The sequence below is a fragment of the Micromys minutus genome, assembly GCF_963924665.1.
Source record: "Micromys minutus genome assembly, chromosome: 11".
NCBI lineage: Eukaryota > Metazoa > Chordata > Mammalia > Rodentia > Muridae > Micromys > Micromys minutus.
The window spans coordinates 20,112,762-20,130,499 of record NC_137980.1 but is presented as its reverse complement, the minus strand read 5'-3'; the positions used below and the strand labels follow the sequence as shown (position 1 = coordinate 20,130,499).

Sequence of the window (17,738 nt, the reverse complement as noted above, 5' to 3'; positions counted from 1 at the left end):
GGGCCTCAGAGATTCTACTCTTCCCACTGAACTACTGGCTATCGGTAGGTTTCAGGGGAGGAACAGTCACTGTTCAGCAGTGTATCCCGAGGACTCTAGAGGTGTGCAGACTTCACATGGATATAATGGAGGAGTCCTTTAATATACAGGACTGAGATAACACATAAAGTTGTTGTTTCTCTCATTAACTGTCAAGAACCTCAGGCTCCACTGGGTAGTTCCAAACTCATAGTCATGCAGAGGCTCCTGGTTAGTCTCAGTGAATTTAAAAAAAAAAAAAAAAAGATGAGGCTGGGTGGTGGTCACAGCACATGACTTTAATCCTAGTACTCTGGAGGCAGAGGCAAGCAAACCACTGAGTTTGAGGTCAGCCTGGTTAACCAAACAGGGATACACAAAGAAACCCTCTCTTGAAAAACAGAGGGCTTCAGAGATGGCTCAGCGGTTAAGAGCACTGACTGTTCTTCCAGAGGTCCTGAGTTCAAATTCCAGCAACCACATGGTGGCTTACAACCATCTAACAATGAAATCTGATGCCCTCTTCTGGTGTGTCTGAGGGCAGCTACAGTGTACTTATATATAATAATATATATATATAAGAAAAACAGAGAAGGGGAGAGCAAGGAAGAGGAAGGGGGAGGGAAGAAAGGAGAAAGGGTAAAGTATAGGTAGAGTTTCCATCAGAAGCCTTTGCAAAAGCAAGCTGGGGGAAAAGGGTATACAGGAAATTTGAGTGGAAGAGAGAAAAAAGAATAAAGGTAAAACAGCTTCCAGAAGCTGGCAGTCAGGAGTAGTGTGTGTGTCCCCATGTGTGTCTGTCCTACTGTTTAATTAGGGTTGTGTCTTAGTCAGGGTTCTATTCCTGCACAAAACATCATGACCAAGAAGCAAGTTATGGAGGAAAGGGTTTATTCAGCTTACACTTCCACATTGCTGTTCATCACCAAAGGAAGTCAGGACTGGAACTCAAGCAGGTCAGGAAGTAGGAACTGATACAGAAGCCATGGAGGGATGTTGCTTACTGGCTTGCTTCCCCTGGCTTGCTCAGCTTTCTTTCTTATAGAACCCAGGCCCAGGGATGGCACCACCCACAATGGGCTGGACCCTTCCCTCTTGATCACTAGTTGAGAAAATGCCTTACAGCTGGATCTCAAGGAGGCATTTCCTCAACTGAGGCTCCTTTCTCTCTGATAACTCCAACTTGTGTTGATACACAAAACCAGCCAGTACAGGCTGCTTGCATGAACATGAGTTAGGGACTATTTTGGAGCAAAGACAACCTACTAATGGCTACACCACTGAGGAAAAGAAATCTCCTTTCATTGCCAGGCCCTGCCTCCTGCAGGTAACCATAGCTGTTGAGTTCATGACTGCATAATCCTGGTTAATCTCAGTGGTTGTCCTGGCTGGTTTTCTGACAACTTGACACAAGCTAGAGTCATCAAAGAGGAAGGAGTGTCAGCAGTTGAGATCTAGCTGTAAGGAATTTTCTCAATTAGTGATCAATAGGGCCCAGCCCATGGTGGGTGGTGCCATCTCTGGACTGGTGGTCCTGGGTTCTATAAGAAGGCAGGCTGAGCAAACCAGAAAGAGCAACCAGTTAGCAACACCCCTTCATGGTTTCTCCATCAACAGCTTCTGCTTCTAGTTTGCTGCCTTTCGGGCTTCTGTCCTGACTTTTTTCAATACCAAACAGAAATATGGAAGTATAAGCCAAATAAACTATTTTCTTCCAACTTGATTTTTGGTCATGGTGTCTTGTCACAGCCATAGATACCGAGTGATTCTATGGCCCCTTTTCCTTGATGCTTCTTGAGCCTCGGAGGAAGTGATGAAGTCTTATTTAGGACTGAACACTCAACAGTCACTTGTCCTCAGCGCTTTGGCCAGCTGTGAATCTTCACTACCCACTGCCCACGACAAGGCTGATCAAGGCTGAGAGTAGCTCTAATCTGTAAGTATAAAAGAAGGCACTTGATGCCTTGTTCATTTAGCCAAACAACAATGGTAGGTCCTCCTAGAGCCTATGATCTCCCTAGCTATGGGTTTTTGGCCAGGTTTACAGCATCAGGCATGGATTCCTTTCTGCAGAGAAGGCAGGCATCACACCCTATCAAGCCCAGCATTCTAGAAATTGGAGAACACAGCACAGGTATCTACAGCTGTAGTGCAGGCCTTTTGATAGATGAAACCACAGTAAGTAGAATTCAAGGAAGAATTCGCAGGAGATGTCTGGCTACTTTATAAGTTTATAACATTCCATTTTGCATGAACTAATCCAGTCCCATGTATACCTCCCTCCTAGCTGCCTGAGGATGCTCAGTCTGTTCTTGGCTTCCAGATGTAGAACTCTCAGCTGCTCCTGCACCATGCCTCCCTGAATGCTGCCATGCTGATAATGGACTGAACCTCTGAACCTATAAGCCAGCCCCAATTAAATGTTGTCATTTATGACTTGCCTTGGTCATGGTGTCTGTTCACAGCAATAAGACCCTAACTATGACAACCTCCATTAATCCCTTTCAAGAGTAGTGCCTCTGTGGCCTCATTATTTCCTCTTAAAGGTTCAAGTATCATAACATCACCCCACTGGAGACGACGTCTTCAGACACAGTTTCATAGGAAAGTAACCGGATCCAAACCATACTAACCAGACTCAGATCCCTGCCCAGGCTCCAGAGGATCTTTAAGAATAATTAAGTCTACTTCCTCCATGCATAGTTTAGCCTCTTGCTTGGCTGCTCTAGCTTAATTCCTAGTGCTATTCATCCAGTTAGGGAGCTAGCCAGCTCTGGGAATCAGTCTGGCATCCACTGTTCATGGGTTCTCCCAGTCCACTGTGGTAAAGGAGGAGAGCCCCAGTGAACCCAGGACTGGTTCTTGTCAGTTTCTTTATGAAAGAACAAGGTATGTGTGTCGGGGGGAGGATAATTTCTATGAGAGTACCCTTTTGGAACAATTTCGAATTATTTATTTAACATACTGTTACCACCTGTGTGCCAGGCACTGTTCCCCGACCTTAGTGAGAATCTTTCATTGTCTCCATCCTATTGGGTTGTGTCTTACTGTACAATGCTTAATTAGCTGGGTACTGCCTATATGAGGGAAAGGAGGGAATCAGTGAAGGATATTAGAGAAGATTAGGCCCACTTACATTTAAATAAAAAGAACAAGAATTGCTTTTTACTCTGGACATGGTCATATTAAACTAAAATTAAGTATTTAATAATTATTAGTCTAAACATTTTCTCATTTTTTTCTCTCATTCTTACCTCTGTACGAAGTATTTTTGTGAGTATTTTTCATGTATCTGTAATTTTAGCTTACTTACCCTACTCTCTTCTGCCTTTCCACTTAACATTAATGTCTTTAGGCTGTCAGGGCCTTTGTGACTCTATAGTTTCTCTTAGTTTTGAGAGCTCTGTTTGGTCCCTTGTGTGGCCACCAGCAGTGTAGAGCCTGCCAGTCAGGTGTTTATGCTTTTTCAGCAGACAGCAAGGGAAGGGAGCCCTCGGGGGAAATGCATCTCATTTCAGAGGGAAGGATGAGGGGAGGATGATGCCACATCTAATGGCTGCTAGTCCCAAGTACTCCTGAGAGAGAAGTGGTCAGAGGCAGCTGTGCATTTGGTTTTCTTCTGCCCTTTGATCAGCTTACTTCTACCCCTCAACCCTCACAGCCTGCCTGGCTACTGTCTGCTACCTTTGCTTTTCGTTGTTTTGCATAAAGCACTGGCTTTTAATATGCTTGTTCTCCAGTAAGGAAAAAACAAGGGAATTGCAGACATCTGAGATCTGCTTCTCTCTGGCCTCCTGGGGCTTAGCGCCGTTCCCACTTGCTATTGTTGAGCAGGAGTACCACACCTGCCACAGGATGTTGCCTCATGGGGGAAATTGCAGGGACCAGGTCTACTGGAGCTTCTCCTGAGAAGCTCTCATTTGAGGACTTAGTGAAATACGTTTACAAAATTACATCTAGAACAAATGGGAAAATGTGCTTTCCTTTAGAGCCACTCCTCTGAGATGAAACTCACAGTTACGAGGAAATAGACCTTGCAACTAAATGTTGACTAATGTGCTTTGAGCTGTAAAGCTGGGTCAGAAGGCCACGTTCATACTGAGGAATGCATAAGTGGACGTGTTCTATTGCCTAATGCATCAGGCCTTTGAACTTGGACGTAAGCCATACTTTATAAGCCCAAGTGAACTTATTTTATGTAAAATTTTCCTTCTATTATTTGCTACCATTCATTATGTTATGATTTAACAGCCCAGGAATGCTTTGGGCTGTAATGTCTATGCTTGGGTAAGAATTTAATGGGGAACAACAGCCTCTCCCCAGAAATCAGCATGTTGATGGCAGGTATAATGAAAAAGTCCTAAGTGGAAGGTAAATCTTATGAGGACAGCTCAAAATGGAAGGCTCAACGCTTGAGCCTTATCCCCAAAGGAGACCTCCTGACAAAGCCCATCTTAAAAACTGTGTTCACTTTCATCTTAGTTTGACTAAAAGTGGTACTCTATAGCAAGCCCATGAGAATCTGTTTGAAACTATTTAAACTAAGGTTTCGCCAAGTTCAACCAAGCGGAACTTCCTATTTCTATAAGCACAGGATTAGCATCGATTAAAGAATGTGTGTAAAAGAATGGAGTGACTGCAGATCCAAGGACTCAGCCACCTTGACATGTTTATGACAGGCTTAATGATCCATTCAGTCACCAAACATTAACTGAGTAGCTGTCAGGTGACAGGAAATTGTTTATTGTCATTAGACACGTCAGGTTAAGTGTGTGGAGCAATCATACTCTAAGGGTCCCCACTCAAGGCCTTTCCTCTACTAGAATATCTGTATCCCTGGAAACACCTCTCATGAGGACAGAAGGTGGCTGATGCCACCCAGATTCTTACATTATACAGTCTTGTCTGAAATCTGTCACCTTAATCACTGTTTATAAAGCTCTGCAACTTAAAGACCAGGAAATTACCAAACAATGGACCCCATGAACGTCTGAAACACACAGAGGAGTATTTATCTTCCTGGCGACAGCCTTGATATCCATTAGGCCAACAACAAAATGGTGGCCAGTGTAGCGGCTACAGCTACTGTGAACACTCTACTAGACAGTCTGTATTCTAACCACAAAGTAGAACCTTAAGAGAAGGCATGTCTGGGTTTGACACTACTTGGAAAAACCACTTTTTGTTATGCAAGAACCAACTGCATTCAAACCAAGAGGAAGGACAAGTTAACCTCCCTTCCGTAAGCACTTCAGTGTCTCAAATTTGCCTGAACTCCAAAGCTGCCTGCGTCTGATGTGGCAGCCATTCCACATCTCTCATGGATTTTCACTTTCACAGTTTACCTTTTAATATGAGGATATAGAGGAAAAGATATTAACAGGGGCTTTGCTGAGGCCTGAATAGCATTGGTCATGGAGAGGAATTTATGGTTAGAGGTCAGTGCTTAATATTAGATTACAATTAATAGAGTCACCTGTGTAGCTTTTCATATATATATATTATATTATATATATTATTTTATGTATATGACTATACTGTAGTGCCTTCAGACACACCTAAAGAGGACACTGGATTACATTACAGATGGTTGTGAGCCACCATGTGGTTGCTGGGAATTGAACTCATGACCTCTGGAAGAGCAGTCAGTGCTCTCAACCATTGAGCTATTACTCTAGACCATAGTTTTTCTTTTTAAAGGAAGTGTGTGTGTGTGTAAGTGTGTAAGAGAGACAGAGACATAGATACACAGAGAAATAATCATTTAATGCCTAGAATTTCAGGATGCTTTCTTGCATCAAGCAGTTAGTCCCTAGTGATATTAGGAATCCAATGTCAGCCACTTTTGCAGGGTGAACTCTTTACTCCTTTTGTTAGAATTTTCTTATATCTTCAGCACCAAGGATAGTATAACTGGACTGATGGTTTAGAAAACAAAAGCAAATATTTATTTTAAATAGAAGTTACTATCTACAAGAAAAACAAAAACAAACAAACAAAGGAGAGATTGCTCAGTGGTTAGGAGCATTACTGCTCTTGCAGAAGACTCTGATTTTAATTCCAGTGTCCACACAACTTTCTGTATCTTCAGTTCCAGGGGCTCCCACACCATCTTCTGGTCTAATTAGGACCAGGCACACACATGGAATTCATACCTATGCAGACAAATCACTCATGCACACAAATCTCTTAAAATGTTATATCAAACCAGCATTTTCCCATCACCCAACCCCCAATAATAACTCATATGGCCAATCTTGTTCTATCTGTACCGTGGTCCTCTGCCCTGCTCTCATGAAAAACAGTTGAGCAGATCCTAGATGTCTTAGTTTTCCGTAAACAGTTCTGAAAGATATTCTTATAAAGGTACAACCATTACCTGGTTATCTTTTGCATTTCAACCATATAACAGATATATTAGAGATTTTACATACATCCATATGAAAGTTTTTACTTTTGTGGAGGCAAATAATATCCCTTGAAGAAAGTGTTATATTGTCCATGTTTGCAAACAAGGTCTTAGGTGGTGAGGTGTATCTATTGTAGTTAAAAGGACACTAAATCATTTGTGGAGCCTGGCTTCAAACCTGCAGATTTCCACCTAGCCTAATGAACTTGGAACCTCTAAAAGCTTTTGTTTTAAGCTTTTGGAAAGAAAGGCATGGAGAGGGATTTATTTTCTCCATTAGGCCGAGGCATGTTAAAACTTGTGTCCTTTCTTCCTGAGTGTACAAATTGGTACGATTACCACCATGGGCTTTGTGAACAGGCCTCCGAAAGGGTCGCGTTTCAGGTCACGCCTGCTCTCGGCAGGCGGTCTAGGCTGGCTGGCTCCCTTGTGACCCGCCTGCGGTGCCTGAGTCTTGCAAGCGACACTGGGTGTTCCCTCCCTTTCCGGCCTTGGACAGTTTTGTTTTGGATCTTACTTCCCAGTCAAGGAAAGGCTCCCTGTTGACCAAAGGTTTCCCAGTCTCCTCGGGGTGGCCAGCGGCCAAGTTTCCTTAGTCCCAGCCTGCCAGGACCTGGGTCTGTCGGAGATCCTCGAAGGCCCGGACGCTGGGCGCGAGTGGGCGGGGCCTGTGGGTCGCCCGGCTCCCGCCAGCCCCGAGGCTCGCGGAGAGTAAGCTCTGTGCTGTTCCCAGCGAACGCTCGGACCCGGACAGGCTGCGCGCACGCGCACTCGCAGCTCCACGTCCAGGCGCTCGTCCCGCGGTGGCGGAGGCCGCTAGGTGGCGCATGCGCCCTGGAGGGCGCGGGCGGTCTCTGGGAAGAAGGCGGCGGCGGCGAGAGGCGGAGGCGCCGTGGGGGCCGGTCCGTGTTTACACAGCGGCGGGCGGGTGCGGACGCGGAACCCGGCGCGGCGGCAGCACGATGGTCATGGCGCATTTCGTGGAGAATTTCTGGGTGAGCGGAGGGTGTCTGGGACGCCGCGGGCTTCGGCTTCTCCCCGCGGCCTGCGTGCGCGGCGGGCGGCGGCTCCTCGGGCGGCCGAGCGAGAGTCCACGGCCCGGGGTTGCCCGGCCGAGCTCCCGCGGGCCACGGCTCTCCCGGCCACCGCGTCCTCCGGATCGGCAACGGCGCGGGGCGCCCCGGCTGGCAGCGCGGCCCGGGAGCCGCGGCGGGGACTCCCGAGGGCCGGCGGCGCCGAGCGGGGACAAAGCGCCGACGGGGCGCGCGCGGCGTCGGGCGCGGGGAGCCGGGCACCCGCCCGGTCTGCTTCCCGCGGCGCAGGCCCGGGGCCCCGCGCAGAGTCCGTACGCGGCCGGACAGGCTCGGCACTTCCTCTCGGCCGCGCGGCTGGGCTGGTGGGGCTGCGCCCAGGACTTTGCCTCCAGGCCTGCTCACAAAGCCCGTGGAAGTTGAATTTCATGGACCTTTCTCGTTCTCCCCACGGCCCCTCTGGTCCACCCGCCGAGTGCATTACTGTTAGCCGATAATGACAAGTACGCTTCGGCTAAGTTACGTGTTTACTCGGATATCTTGGCCGAACTTGGTTCTTGTGGCCCGACAGTTGCACTTTAAGTTGGGTAAGGTAGTTGGTGTAGAGGTGTTGGAAGGCTTTAGTCACGCCAGCCACTGCTATCTGAGATTTAATTCAGTCTCAAGCACGGGCTTGCTCAGTAATACAATCAATCAGTTCATGGTTATTTGTTTTGAAGGCTAACTCATTTTCCACAAACATCTGTACGCCGTGGTGTTTTAAGAGAGCGGTTTTATTCAGGTTCTCTTTCCATGTATACAGTGCATGCATTTAAAGTGTATAGTGTGAAGAGTTCCTCATTGTTTTGGGCAAACATCACCACAGTCAATTTTAGAACAATTTCATAACCTCAGAAAGAATCACTTACCGGTTAGTAGTCATTCCCAGGTTGCCCCTTGCCTCTGCCCCTAGGCAACTTGATCTCTCTGCTTCTGCAGTTCTGTCTTTTCTGGACCCAGCATTTAAATGGGACTCCGGCCTATTTCACTTACCATATTTTCAAAGGTAATCCACGAGCTAATATTTATTCATATTTCATTCCTTTTTATGATCAACTAATATTCCATTCCATTTTTTTACTTATATATTTCATTGATGATGGATATTTGGTATTCTTTTATTATGAGTAAGACTGCAATGAACACTTTATACATGTTTGTCAGAGCATGTGTTTTTATTTCTTTGGGGAATGGAATTTACTGGATCATGTGGTTAACTCTATATTTGTACATGATTAGCCAAAGGGCCAAGAAGCAGACATATTGCTAGTTCAGTCAGCTACTAGACTGTTCCTCAGAGTGGTTACAGCATTGCAGCATGCTTTGTAGTGTGTCTCAGAGTATATACTCACTGACACTTGCGATCTTTTATTATTATGAAGGTGGACATGAAGTAGCATCTTGTGCTTTGATTTGCATTTTTCTGTGACTAATGATGTTGAACTTTTTTCCCTCGAATTTTAAGTATTTTTCTTTGGAAAACTGTAGACCCATTGTCAAGTTTTAAAACTTGATTATTTTTATTGCCTTTTTGTTATTGAATTCTTTTTATAGTCTGAATAATCCCCCCCAACCTTGTGCCTGCACATTAAAGGCTGTTTCCTGGCATTCTGATCCTCCTGTCTCTGCCTGTAGAGCTGGGAATACAGTTGTGTGCCGTTTCTATTAGATTGGGTCTATTTACATAGCCTTGGCTGGCCTGGAACTCACTGTGTAGACCAGATTGCCTGCTTCTGCCTCCTAGGCATACCATGCCAGATCTTTATGCATCCATCTACCTACCTACCCACCCATCCTCCCTCCCTCCCTCCCTCCCACCCTCCTTTCTTTTTTTTTTTTTTTTTTCTTTTTTTGGACATTACTGGAATTAGCATATAATAACATATTAGCATATAATAGTTATTTATCATGATGGGCCTGATAATTATGATGCAAGCAAATCATTATAACATAAACCATCTAACACAGATTTGAGTATGTAGATTTTGAAGTACTGAAGACATAGTATCTAGTTTTTGGTATTGGTTAGTTACCAGTTCTTATAAATTTCTACCCTCTTTATTTATTTATTTATTTTTTTAACGACTTTATTTTACAAAACAAAGATAAATGTACAGATTTTAAACATTTTTTGCTTAAAATTATACATTTTTGTCAGTAATGTTTTTTCAGACATTGAAATAATTTTTACATAAAACCATGTGAATATATTTTTTTCGTCAGAACTTGATTTTTTTCAAGGGCTTGACAGTATGCATTGAAAACCTAATAGTTACAATAAGCGTAAAGTACATGCAAAACAAAACGGAACATGGAAATAGTCAAAGTCTTCTTGTTTTGTAAATATATGTATATTTTTTTGTTTTCTTTATTTCTTGGACTTCATACAGTCTGTGAGTTGTTTCTGGGGGAGTGCAAGCCTCTGGGGTTAGCATCCCACTATCAGTGACTGCATATTATGTCTGTTCTTTTGTGACTGGGTTATCTCACTCAGGATGATATTCTCTAGATGCAGCCATTTTCTTAAGAATTTGGTTAAGTCATTGTTTCTGCCCACCCTCCTTTCTAAATGCAGCATACAAACTTTATTTAATGAAAGTTTTAGGTAAAGTAAAACAGGTACTTGTATTAAGAAAAAAAAAAACCTACAAGAAAATGTATTTTCAACAACCTAAAAGAACCTACTTGCAGTTACATTTAACTGAATACTTGCTGATGAGAATACAGATCATGCACATGATTTGTACATTTTTCAAGTAGTTACTGAATACTACCTTATATATACATATACATTAAATTCAAAAAAGATTAGATGATCCCAGCTATCCTTAAATTTGTGTGTGTTTTAGAAGAGGTGTCTAAAGAGAATATGTAGCTTTGGCTCCCTTATTGTGTACTGAACCCCTCCTAGACTCTGTTGGACACCAAGGCTCCTCCACTTCTGTTTAGACATCAGATGAGGTTGTGGTACTTGTTTGGAGAGTTCTCTGTGTAACATGCCTGAGTAGATCTGCTTGCAAGCCATCCTGTCGGCATCAGGGAGAAAACAGGAGCAGGAAACCAGAGGAGCTCATGACCACCTGATGGGCATCGAAGCAACTTAAAAGTAGATGCACAGATCAATGATGTGGAGGTAACGTCTCCATCATTATTTTATCGGTAGCATCTATTGAAGTCCAGCTCCCACTCTGCTGTCAGAGGCTTTCGATAGCCTAATGGACTTTTGTCTCCTTAGAAAACCTCATGGTTTTACTTCATCAGCTTCTTTCTTGGCAAGTACATATCTTTGTGCCAGTTTTTTAAAAACTCCATACACTTTAGATTTAAGTGGAAACTTAGAACACTGTTATAAAGATTGCCTAGGGATTGATGTTCTTAGGCCAGGTGCAGTAGCAAAGCTGGTTAAGACTTGTGTCTAGAAGCCTGATCCCCAGGACTTGTAGTAGGAGAAAGACTCCTGCAGTTGTCCTCTGTTAGCCTTGGCTGATAGACATCACCCACATAGCTCATAAGTAAGCACATGAAATTAAAAAAGAAAAACTTTTTTGCATACTTTGGACATGCTAATATTTTTAAGTTTATTAACAATTATTTTTTTTTCTGTTTCAGAGTTGTTCTGTCAGTTGAATATTAAGTATAGCCTTGCTTTTGCCTATTTCAGAGTATGAGTTTCTGGATGTTTTTGTACATATTTTTCATGCCTCTTGTTTGATAGAAGTAGTAGAGGAACAAGAATAATTTGACTATCTGAAATCTAATTTATGTTTCAGTCTTTGTCTTCATTTCCACTAGTAGGAATAAATAGGAAAATAGATTAAAAATAAGTTGAATTTTATTTCCCAGTCTGGAATTGGGGCTCTGAATTAGAGCATGAAAGGCTCTCAGAGGAGGCAAAAAGGAGCAGGGAGATCCTAGGAGCTATAACTAAGCAACCAACCTATAAGGGTCTCATAGTTTTAGCCTTAAACATCTTACAGCTTTACATAATTCAGGGTCATTTATGAAATAATTCTGTAGAGAATTAAATATTCCTTCTAGTATTTATAGTAGTAAAAAAAACTTGTCAAAGTTCAAAACATTATATGTAGATATACATGTACATTCTCATACAATTTGTTAGTTAAAAAAATGGTCAAGGTGAGGTCATGGAAACTGTTGAAGTTTAAGTCTCTAACCAAACAACCTATGAATGGTGTTCTTAATGTTTAAAAAGACAGACCTTTTTATTGTGGCATTCTGGTAGAGGAAACCTACCAGAATCATTGGGACACATTTCAGGCTCTTTTGAAAACAGCAGCACATCCTCCTTTAATAATTTTTCCTAAGTGAACTTGCTAAATTAAAAATTCCTTAATACTGTACTTTAAAGAAAAAAACATGTTCAAGACTTCCTACATAACAGATGTTTTGTTGCTGATAAGTCTGTTGCCCTAAAGCTTAGTGCTATAGATAATCAAGCTGAAATATTTTTCCTGTTAATCCACGCCATTACTCTTAATATATAAAAACAAATGTTAGCTCCTTAACAGATTACACAACTTTAAAAGGGTATTGTCCAGGATTTTATTGTCTCTTATGCTGAATCTTGCTTAGAGAAAGAGCTAAGTACTAGTTTATAATACTGAGATTATCTGTGAAAACACTGCACTGTAATAATTAAAATGATTTTTTATATATACCTAGATTGTTCATCAGTAAAAACATAAAAGGAAGTAATTTCAGGATAATAATTAAAAGGAAAATGAGCATGACAGACTTGTGTTTAATACTTTACGAATATTACTTTACCTAGTAAACCTAACCCATATAACATACCACATACTCCTTAGTGTATGTCACATTATGATAAACTGAAGTTTTGAGTTAGGTAACTATCTCCAGAGGGTGTCTTCGTTAACACATCAAAAATTAGCAAACACATGACTAGGTGTTTTAATTCTGAAGTCTTTCCTTTTTAATCTTACTGCTTAGCATGTAAATAGTCTCTTTCACTACTGCACCGTTGGTATCGTATTTTAGTCTTAAATTAAGTTGAAGCACTTAGTTATCCAGTTTGATCTGTGGTTATATGGGTAAATCTTGGAGAATTAAAATGCTTTTAGGAACTCTGTATTATTCTGTCAATAGGACTTTGGAGTGTAAAACATTTTTTGTTTGTCGATTTAAATCAGTATTTTATATGAGAATAATACATTTTGGTGTTTTTTTTTTTAATTCAGGTGGAAAATTTAAAACTGTATTTTTAGAAAAGTTTGATATGACTGGAAACATAACATAGAAGCTTATCTTTTATTAGTTTAAAGTATTTTTTAAAAATTAGTTATTTATTTTATTTTATATGAATACACTGTAGCTGTCTTCAGACACACCAGAAGAGGGCATCAGATTCCTTTATAGATGGTTGTGAGCCACCATGTGGTTGCTGGGAATTGAACTCTGGAAGAGCAATCAGTGCTCTTAACCACTGAGCCATCTCTCCAGCCCTACTTTAAAGTTCTAAACAGGACTGGAGAGATAGCTCAAAGACCTGCTCTTCCAGATGTCCTAAGTTCAATTCTCAGCAACCACATGGTGGCTCACAACCATCTATAGTGGGATCCGATGCCCTCTTCTGGTGTTTGAAGACAACATTGTACTCATGTACATTAAATAAGTAATAATTAAAAAAGTTATAAACATTGTAATTTGGATTCTTAGAATATGATCCCATCAGATGGTGCACTAAATTTAAATATGTGTATACGTATGTGGACATATATGTAGAAATATTTACTATGTACTAATGGTCTTGCAGATTGTTTTATATTGGTTGATATTCCAAATGTCCAAAAAAAAAAAAAATAAAAAAAAAACAACAACAACAACAAAAAAAAAACAGACTAAAATATATAAGCATTCACAAAGTGAAATATATTAGGGTATAACTGTAAAAGTAGTTAGTCATACCCGAGTTGTTTTTATTGTAATAAACAGAGTATTCAGCTATGAATTTCATTAGGTTAGTTCAATTAAGTCAGCTACTGATTCTGTTAAGTTAGTTACTTGATTAGTAGACATTCTAAAAGTATAGTTTTTTGGTTTGTTGTTGTTGTGTATTAACATTTTTGGTTTTTGTTTTTTTTGAGACAGTATTTCTCTATGTAGGTCTGGCTGTTCTGGAATTTGTTCTGTAGACCAGGTTGCCTTTGAACTCAGAGGTCCACCTGCCTCTGCCTCCCAAGGTCTGGGAGTACAGGTGTGAGATCCTCAGACTTGGATTTTTGAGGTTTTGTATTTCAGTACTGTTGTCTATTTAAAGCTTTACAACTTAGTTATAAACTGGTGGGTAGTTTCTGAGTTACAGCCCAATGATGGGGCATCCCCTGGAAGATTTAGATCCTTTGCTTTCTGGCTGTTGCTTCCAATTTTATTTGTATTTATTTATTTTATTATTTATAATTATTTAATTTTTGAGGCAGTGTCTCTGTGTAGCCTTCAATGTCCTAGAACTTGCTTTGTAGTTCAGGCTGGCCTTAAACACAGAGATCTGTCTGTCTCTGCCTCCCTAGTACTGGCATTAAAGTTTTGTGCCACCACTGCCTAGTTTGTCTTTTAATTTTAAATCCACATGATATTATTTTGTTTGATAAGGGTTAAGCTAAAAGAATATTCTTACTTTGACTGGAGAAATAGCTTGAAAAACAGTGTAAGTTAAAAAACCCACAAAATTCTAAAATTAAATATTACATTCTTAAACATGAAAACCTGTTGAAGCCCAGTGAAATGGTGGACTCAAAATAATTTTATATTTTTCTTTATAGATAAAAATGAATGTTCAAAATATAAAAGATAGCGTTTATATTACTACAAATAGAACATTTTTATTTGTTGTATGTGTGGCAGAGTACTTGATGTTTACAAGCTAAGAGTTTATTAGAAATTACTTCAACTTGGTAAGAAGTTCCTGTTTCCTGTTTTTTTGTGAGCTGTTGAAAACTTAGATCTCTGATCCTTTGGTACTTGCTTAGTATTGCTTTCATATCCACACATATTTCATTCCTCATTTTATTTTTATTCAGGAAAATTAAAATTAATCCATAAATATGGGAGTTGTTAAACTTAGTTTATTGATTTTATTTTACAGATTAAATGGACATTTTTGGTATTTCCTTTGTGATGATTTGATAATGTAGAACTTACAGTGTTAAATAGTACAAAGAGTTTAAAGAATTCTGTATTTGTATGATTCTTTTAATCCCATCAGTTGGAGATAAAACCTGTTTCTTTTCTTAAATCTTTATTTAAGGAAATAAAAATTTGGGGCTAGAGAGATAGATGGCTCAGCAGTTAAGAGCACTGGCTGTTTTTAAGGACTGAAGTTCAATTCCCAGTACCTACATGGCAGCTCTTAACTGTAACTTCAGTTCCAGGGAACTTGACACCCTAATGCTGACATGCAGACACCAGTGCACATAAAATAAAAATGTAGCATTTAAAAAGCTTTGTTTTTTGTGCTTTGTTTCAAGTTTATTGAAAATTTGAATAGGAATTACAAAGTATTTTATTATGTTCAAAACTTATGTAGTTATAGTATGCTGTTTTGATTCAGAAGTCAGGATTTAAATTTTCTTTCTATCCATCCATTCATCCATCCATCTATGGCAAGCTCTCATTATATTTCTATTTCTAATATGTAAACTAGGCTGGCCTTGAACTCACAGAGATCTGTCAATCTCCCTTTACCTTCCAGTGCTGGGATTAAAGGTGTACATCATCATGCTGAGAGTTATTTTAAAGCAAAAACATAATTAAATAATCCAGAATCTTTCGATATGTATAATGGGGTTTTATGATCTATTTTAAAAGGTTCATGTGGTATTTACTAAATTATGGTGTTTCTTAAACTTTCAGATTAATATTAATCTCATTGATTATACACTTTCGCATGTTTATAGAATGAGTATATATAGTAAACTATACATGTTATTACAGGTATGGAACTGCTTTGAAAGTATATAGTCATTTAACAATTTTTAGCTTAAAAATGGCTTACTAGAACATAAGAATTATATAACAACTAATGAAGGATTATTGTATTTTCACAATTTTAATATCTGTTTTTGTTTTATCTTTTGCATTTTAGGGGGAAAAAAATAATGGCTTTGATGTTTTGTACCATAATATGAAACATGGACAGATATCAACTAAAGAACTAGCAGATTTTGTAAGAGAAAGGTATGTGTTTTTATAAGTGGTTTAGGAACTTACCAATTAAATTTAAGAATATAAATAATTGTAAAAATTTTAGTTGGCTTTAAATAATCAAGGTTCACTTTTTAAAAACATAGTATAATTATATATTTTTTAAAGATTTATTTATTATATGTAAGTAAACTGTAGCTGTCTTCAGACACACCAGAAGAGGGCATCAGATCTCATTATAGATGGTTGTGAGCTACCATGTGGTTGCCGGGATTTGAACTCAGGACCTTTGAAAGAGCAGTCAGTGCTCTTAACCACTGAGCCATCTCTCCAGCCCTATAATTATATTTTAAAGCAGCGTTTTACTAGCTTTTATCATCTTTACACTGAGCATTGATAAAATGGTCCACGGTGGCATTGTTGTTGAAGCTCTGGCTTGTAAATCATTGCTTTATAATATCTATATGTTTCAAATTGAATGACTGTATTAGCAAAGTAATGTAATGAAACAATTTCAGAAGATGAAACGTTTGCCATTTCTTTTGTTGTTGTTGTTTTTCCCCAGACAGGGTTTCTCCATGTAGCCCTGGCTGTCCTGGAACTTGCTCTGTCGAACAGGCTTGTCTCACTCAGGAACTTCCTGTCTCTGCCTCCTGAGACCTGGGTTAAAGGTGTAAACCACCACTACCCAGAACACTGCTATGTTTTAAGCAAATCATGCTAAAATAATTAGAAAAGACTCTCAAACTTAGTTTAGTTGTGTATTATAATTTTATTGAAAGAGTCTTATAATTTTGAATGCTATAATTTTATAAAACGTGATTTTCTTTAAGCTTTGAGAACAGAGTCAATTTAGAAATTACTAGAAGTCAATATAATTTGACTGTGACAAAGCTACTTTTGTACTTGGATTCTCTACATACTATTTTTTTGTCGGACAGGGTCTTACTATGTAGCTCTGGCTAGTCTAGAGCTTACTATGCAGACCAGGCTGGCCTGGAACTCAGTTCTGCCTTCTCAGCCTCCTCAGTGCTGGAATTTAAGGCCAGTGTCACTGTGCCAGAGTCTGATTTAGCTCAGGCTGGCCTTGAATTCTTTGTACAGCCAAAGATAATCTTTCTGATTCAGCCATCTCAGTGCTGGGACTACAGACATTTGCCGCCACATCTGCTCATTTATGCTACTTAGAGCTGTTTTGTGACTAGCTCTACTTTTGTGTATTTGTTGTTGTTTTGTTATATAAACACATTAAAAATATTATAGGGGCTTTTGGCCTTTAAATATGTCCCATTTGTTCATATTTTCTTTGAATTAAAAACATAGCTGTCTCATGTTTTCTTAATACCAAGTATTTGCTTGCATTCTGAAGACATGGTTACAAATATATATCTTCTTTCATGGAGTTTATAGGAAGGGAGATATACATGCTATACAGGAATTGGGATATAAATGATTTTACATGAGACTAATTCTTCTGGCTTCCACATTTTACCTGGAGAGGGACTCTCAGATACTTGGAGCTCTGAGTAAAGGCTGCCCTTCCTGGCTTCTGCATCAGCATCAGCATAAGCAGGAATAAAGGAAGGAAGGCACAATATCTCTGACACCTCCTGAACTTTCCTCTACCCCACACGTTCTTCACTGTTGTCGTCTCTATTTATGTCAGTCGCAGGGAGTCTAGTAATTGTGGGTGATTTCTTTTTTGTTTTTGTTTTTATTTTAGAGATAGGGTTTCTCTGTGTGGGCCTGGGCTGTCCTGAAACTTGCTGTAGACTAGGCTGGGCTCAAACTCACAGAGATCCACTTGCATCTGCCTTCCAAGTGCTGGGATTAAAGATGCTGCTGCCATTCTTCTTAGAATGAAAGTGCTCAGTAATGGGTATTTTATTTATTTTATTTAGTATGCTTTGGTTCCTATGTTTATTAGATCATTTGGCATTGACTAAGCCCTCAGCAGAGGATGAATCTGCAATTATCTTGATTCTGTTTGTATTTTTGCCTGAATGTCAGCATTTGCTCTTAACTGGTTTATCTTTGTTGATTCTTGTTCTAGAACTCAT

At 39.9% G+C, this 17,738-nt stretch overlaps 1 protein-coding gene across 1 annotated transcript in view; it reads left to right on the top strand.

Annotated features, from left to right (window-relative positions):
• Window positions 1-7,291: 7,291 nt before the first annotated feature.
• The window catches only part of FCHO2 (FCH and mu domain containing endocytic adaptor 2), an 89,347-nt gene continuing 78,900 nt past the window's right edge, over window positions 7,292-17,738 (top strand). Inside the window, exons 1-2 of the mRNA XM_080924972.1 lie at window positions 7,292-7,422; window positions 15,620-15,711. Coding sequence (XP_080781098.1) covers window positions 7,390-7,422; window positions 15,620-15,711 — 125 coding nt within the window. The 5' untranslated portion in view covers window positions 7,292-7,389. The remainder of the gene's footprint in view (window positions 7,423-15,619; window positions 15,712-17,738) is intronic.